Raw genomic sequence first — 6,471 nt, 5'->3', positions numbered from 1 at the left:
TAGGAACAATTCGCAGAGGCACGTTAAAGGCGAGCAGGCAGAAAACTGGATTTGCAATTTTGCCAAAATGTTAACTGTTAAATAAAACATGACTTTTTTTTATTCTCAGAAGTGGGAAAGACCTGCCGTTTGGTTTGGGTTTTTTGTGATTTTGTGTTTCTCCCTCTCGAATGGCTTCTTTATTTTGAGCATGAATGTACGGGCACGTTTGTGCAAAACTTTAGCGATATTTTCAGAATTTCAATAAAAAACAACTGCGAGATGACTGCGTTTTCATTGAGTGATGTTATGCGACTTCTCCTCTCCTGATCTTTTTCGTGTTTTACGCAGTTAAATGTCCAAATGAAGCAGTAACTGTAGCTCTACCGAACTGCATGGAAACGCTCTGACAGACCAGGAATCTAACCGGCAATTCATTTCAGACAAAAACGCTGCACAGATCCTCCCACAGTGTAATCTTTCTAACACACATTAACTGCTGATCAGAAAAGCAAATCTTAAATCTTCCAGCACACAATGATCATGTAGACAATAGTGTGTCTCAGACTGTGTGTGGCAGCAGTTTTTGTTTGGCCCTTTCCTGCTTCAGCACGACCACGTCTCCACACGCAACGCAGCTACATAAATAAATAAATGGTTTTTTCCCAGTTTGGTGTGGAAGAACTCGCCTGACCTCAACCCCATCCAAAACTTTTGGGATCAACCAGAACGTCGACTACAAGCCAGACCTCATCACCCCAACATCAGCGGCCAACTTCACTAATCACCGATTCAGAGCGACGCGGCTGCTCGCCTTTGGTGACCCCCGTCTCCATTAAGAACGGGAAATTAATGATATTGACCTTTAAATGTCAGCTGACGGACTCCCTAACAAGAGGGAGACAAAAAGAGGAACAGACAAACAGAAAGTGTGCAGGCGCCGGCAAGACACACTTTTTTTGGGTAATAATGTAAAGTAACTGTTCGTTTCAGCAGCTAAAGTACATGAAACTCCACTGCAGACTCGAGTCTCTGCTAAAAATGACAACCACATATGGACTCCGATAAATTAAAGGTCCAACAGCACAGGAGAAACAAAGTGAGTTGATTTCTTTCAAAATCACGGGAAGAAAGCAACAAAAGAAAAGACTCAAAAATTAAATTAAATTTTTAAAAAAATAGAAAATTACCTGAAAATAAGCAAAAAACAAACTCGGGGAAAAACCCCAAAATAAACCAGGAAATTACATGAAAATTAGCACACACACATACACAAAAACACAGACTTAAAAAAACAAAAACCCCAAGAAAATTACCCGAAAATATTTATATGCACACGCTCCAAAAGTGCTTCTCTTCTAAGTAACAACAACTTGTCAAAAGAATAGCTGGATATTTTGGGGTTTTCTTTTTAAAACCAAACTACGCCTCTTTTCATGTTATTCCTTTGGTCTAAAAAGGTCCAAAAATATTACTAAATATGACCAACTCTTTTCTCTCTTTTCTGCTCTGAATTTACCTAAACTTTTCACATAGTTTTCTTATTTATTGGGTTATTTTTCTGCGAGTTCAGCCCTCTGTTTAAAGTTGCATATGTACATATGAATTAATTACTTAATTATTTTTTATTTATGTGTCATGCAAACAATAATCCTCAGCCCGCATGGCCTCACAAGACATCATAAAAATCAAAGGAAGCCGGGATCAGAGTCCAGCACGCATATTATAAGACAGCATTAAAGAAAAGAAGGTGGAGCGCAGCAACAAAACAACGTCCATAATCACACCACTGAATAAGACCGAGATCGTGGATCACACACAGAGACACTCACTGTGAAGCTCCACAGAAAAATCACATTAAGTTCTGATCAAGCAACGTTTCTATCCTTCTCCTCTAGAGTTTATCCAACAAAACTGGCAAACTGAAACACATCAAAATCAAACTACCATTCTAGCTTTTGGTCGTTCGAGCACCAGAAGATGTTGAGGTTTGTAAAAGCCATTTCACAGAATATTAAGTCAGAATTTGTGCAGTAAAAAAGACTGTTGTAAAATGTACAAATTGTACTTTAATCCTTGTTTTGCGCTTGTTTGCGTCCCTTTGCCTTTCTAAAATTCAATAAAAATGTAAAAAAAAAAAAAAGAGTGATATTCCTTCCCAAAAACAGGTGGCCACATCAATCTTACAGTAAAATATTTGAATGCATGCACTGCCAAAAATATTATCTTATAATTAACAACAACTTGTCAAAAAGAAATTAGCTGGATATTTTGAGGTTCTCTGTTTAAACCGGAACTACAGCTATTTTCAAAATTCACACGTTTTTCCCTATGGTCTAAGATGGTCCAAAAATATTAGTAACTTGTACTTTTCACTTATTTCTCTTGTTTTTGTGAACATATATTTTTGCTAGTTTATGTCTTAACCCCCTCTGTACTCAGGTGACTACATATAAATAGTTTATTTATGGTCCCATGCAGATTTTATGTGGGAATATGTTATTAGAGAGAGTCAAGGTAATCTACATTTTGCCAACAGGTGCGTACTAGTATAAATTTAAATATCCGGTTCACTTATAGGTCAGAAATGTGGAATTTCACGCTGAAGAGCTTGACTCAAAAAAATGAAATAAAATACACAAAGGAAAATTGGAAATAGACTAAATATTTGTGGAAATAAAAACATCAGAAATTCTCATTCAAGACGAATTAAAGACTTTTAAGGCCTAATATTTGCACAACACAATTTAAGACATTTTAGGATTTTAAGATTTTTGAAGGTCCTGCACACTCCATGAATCAAAAAAAGACAAAAAAAATCTTGTTTTTGTGTAAATCTTTTGCTAGTTTATGACTTAGCCCTCTGTTTTAAATTAGATATGTATATATTGTATTTTACTCCCTGTTTTGTGTTTTTTTGTACCCCTTTACCCTTGGCTTATTATATTTTTTATTTTATAACTTTAATTTAAATTGCTTCTATACATGTTTATCTTTTGTCTTATACTATTTAAATTCATTATTTTTATTCTTCCTTTACGTTAATTGTTTTGCACCAAAACACCAAATCAAATTCCTTATATATGTAAATGTAAAGGGTCAAGTATATCACATTAAGATGATGCCACACACTACAACATGTATAGCCATATACACTCATCCCTAGATGGCCATTTACAAATAAATACACGATTCAACAACTACATAAAATACCTTACAAACAGGATTTGACACAATGAAACAATGCAACATAAATGTCCAAAACAGGCGTCCGCATCACTGTCACAGCTGGACATTTGTATGCACACACTCCGGAGCAACTTTCCTCTAAATAACAACAACTTATCTAACAGAAACCTGCGTGATTTTCAGTCAGTTTCTCTGAAAGTTACTGAGCCGGTGTAACAGTCAGGTGCGTGATTGTGTTTTAAGGTGGATTCCTACAGAGCCTGCAGGAGGAGCTTTCCCTTTCACACACACACACACACACACACACAGCCTCATGACACACAATAGGCTGCACACACGAGAAAACGACAAACAAACAGTTAATTTGCTGCATGGCAACAAGTAAAAAAACACAAAAAGGCTTTGTCCGGACTCTTGCAGACAGCCCTGAAGTGCAGCAGGGCCCTGTTAGCACGCCTGGGCTAACTTGTAGCTACAACAGTGTATTTACGTTAGCTGGCTGATGTTAGCCCCGAAACTTGGTTGCAAGATTGAATTTAATACCAAAACGAGCAAGGTGCACGCGACATCGACCCCCTCCCCAAAAAAACACACACACACACACGCCAGCGAGGATTAACGATGAGCCAAAATATGCGCCTCGTTGCAGCCATTAATTTTCAGTGCTAGCTCAGTCGCCGCTAGCTTCCAGCACATTTAACCCAAAACTCACAGAAATAAACACAACAGTGCTCGTGTCAGCGCCGCTAAACGTGATCGTGTTGCTGGCATTTAGCAGAGGTGTTTTTTTGGGTGTGTGTGAATGTGAACCATCTGCAAAACAATGGGGGAGGCAGCAGCGGAGTGGACAGCTAGCAGACTGACCTGACAAACACATCAAACAAAGTCAGGCTTTTCAGCTAAACTGAGCTAACTCTGCTAACTTCCAAAAATCCGTGCAGATCGGGACTTTTAGCATCATTTAGCGTCATTTAAAAAACACACCTAATCATTATATATAACCACGACAGCGTATTTCAAATCGTGGCTGTAATGTCACGTAAAAAACCGATCGATTTGATCAGATTTTGACTCGATTTTTGGGAGCTTGTTAGCTTGAGTTATGTGTGAGTGTTTGACAGACAGGCCCCCCCACCACCCCCCCAAAAAAACTGCCAATTTAGGCATGGCATTCAACTCAAAACCGGCACACGCGAAGATAATAAACTGCAAAACACACACAAACAAAGCCACCGTTTTCATTTGTCTAAATTACGGATGAAAAAACGGCGAGATCATCACAAAAACACACAAAGTTATATTTAGCTAGCCACCGAGCTAGCTCCAAGTGGACCAGCGATGCTAACACCAGAAAATACAAAAAACAGCACGTAAATGAAAAGATGTTTTCGTACTTACTTTCATTTAAAACCTCCACCAGCTCGGCGCAGTTTTCACACATTGTTCATGAAGAGGAAAACTGAGTCAAACCATGGCACTGGGAGCTGTTTGCTGGCTGGCAGTTGGTTGTTTTTTGGGGGTATAAAAAAAGGCCCAGTGGAGGGAGTGATTGGTGAAGGTTATCCCGCTAAATGAAGCCGGAGGGGACAACAAGGTGGAGGACGATATCTGCATCCAAGCGAAGTTGATGTGCAGCAAAAGTTAAGAGGCACTAAGAGGCAGAAATCGAGTCAGTGTCCAATCTGAGCGTCACTTGAGAGAGTAGACACGGCAGCCATGATGAAAAAGGAGGGGGGGGACAGTTCGGCTGTTTCCGTGCCTGTCTCCTTCGACCGTTCGGTTTTTTTCGCTATACTCGCGATATCTTGCGAATGAAAGAAGCGAGAACAACCTTTTCTCGTGATCTCAAGGGCAACTCGAGACAAAATAATTTTAAATAATTATTTTATAATTTTCCCCCCAAAGATTTAATATTATTTTCTAATTTTTTCTTGTTTAAGTATAATTCGTTCTTTTGCCTACATCTAGAGATATTCACACGAAGGTTTTTGTATTGTATGTATGTTTCTTGTGTTGAAAACTTCATAAATAAATCATACATTAAAAAAAGATATAATATTATTAAATATTATATTATCATAATATTATGATGATAAATGTAACAACATAATGTTGTTATTTTTTATGGTGAAGTTCTTTGGCTTCAAAATTTTTAGGCTCTTTTAATATTTTTTTAATTGATTTCAGTTCAACACTTTCCTCTCTCAATCTCTGTAATTACAACAAAAAAGCATCAAATTATTTTGGGTTATTACAAAGACTTTTTTAGTTGTAAATGTAAGTATGTATTATTTTTGTTACTGTCCATGTCCTTTTAGTTTATTTTAATTTACTTTTTAATTTTAATAACATTTTAAAAATATTTATTGGCTACAATGTTTATTATTTATTATCTTCTGTGTAGTACGTCAAATTTTTGTTGAAATAATTGTTTCTTTTAGTGCTCTCATGTATATCTGTACTTTTTTTAGTCTGACTGTTTTATACATATATTTTGTTAAAAAAAGCTGAAAAAGAAGAAATTTTACACCCATTTTTGTTCTCACATCAACAAATTATGGCAAGATTTCTTTTTTTTTCATTGATCATGTCTTAAAAAATGATTTTTAAAACCCCTGACTCTTGATGGTTATTGTTGTTTGACTTTTTTCTGTCGTCAGACTCACATTGGTCTTTCTCAGGACCTAAACTGCAGTTTTTTTGTGCAGACTGAAGAAAACTAAACTCTTCCTGGAACAGATCGCACAGAAATTCGCCAACAGGCCGGTTTCACAGCTTCAGAGCAGTTTACCGTCGCAGCTGGAAACTCACAGAGATTCTTTCAGTCCGGATTAACGGAGCAGAGAATTACCTGGAAAGACTCAAATGTTTCATATTCAGTCAACGTCTGGAAAATCATCCCAGCGTGTCCGTCTGCAAACCACCGGACTTTGACTAATGCACTTTAAATGCACAGTGAACCCTCAGAAATCAAGCCGAAAAAACTGTTATAAACTGTATATTATTTTCTACTTTCACTGAGTTTTTTTTTAATCAACATCAGTCCTAATCATGAATATCAAATATTCATTTTCAGAATTTTAACCCTTTAAATGGCAGGTTTTTATTGTGATGCCACTATGGAATATATAAGGAATTATTTTCAATATACAAAGTTTTTTTTTTTTTTCAAATTATCCCAGCCTGAGATATTTCTATGATTTGCAGCTACACTGACGCAACGCCCCCGTTTTTGAAGCATTTCCTAAAAAGTGTCTCTCAGCAGCCAAACTTCACCCTTTGGAACATGAGCAAGCTTGTTAG

General features: G+C 37.0%; 1 protein-coding gene across 1 annotated transcript in view; it reads right to left on the bottom strand.

Annotated features, from left to right (window-relative positions):
* The window catches only part of usp34 (ubiquitin specific peptidase 34), a 30,173-nt gene extending 25,280 nt beyond the window's left edge, over nt 1-4,893 (bottom strand). The window contains exon 1 of the mRNA XM_042484407.1: nt 4,567-4,893. Within this exon, the coding sequence (XP_042340341.1) occupies nt 4,567-4,609 (43 nt within the window). The 5' untranslated portion in view covers nt 4,610-4,893. The remainder of the gene's footprint in view (nt 1-4,566) is intronic.
* Between the last annotated feature and the right edge of the window lie 1,578 nt (nt 4,894-6,471).

The sequence above is a fragment of the Plectropomus leopardus genome, chromosome 4 (assembly GCF_008729295.1).
Source record: "Plectropomus leopardus isolate mb chromosome 4, YSFRI_Pleo_2.0, whole genome shotgun sequence".
NCBI lineage: Eukaryota > Metazoa > Chordata > Actinopteri > Perciformes > Serranidae > Plectropomus > Plectropomus leopardus.
The sequence above is the reverse complement of the archived record's forward strand: the minus strand, read 5'-3'. Positions and strand labels throughout refer to the sequence as shown.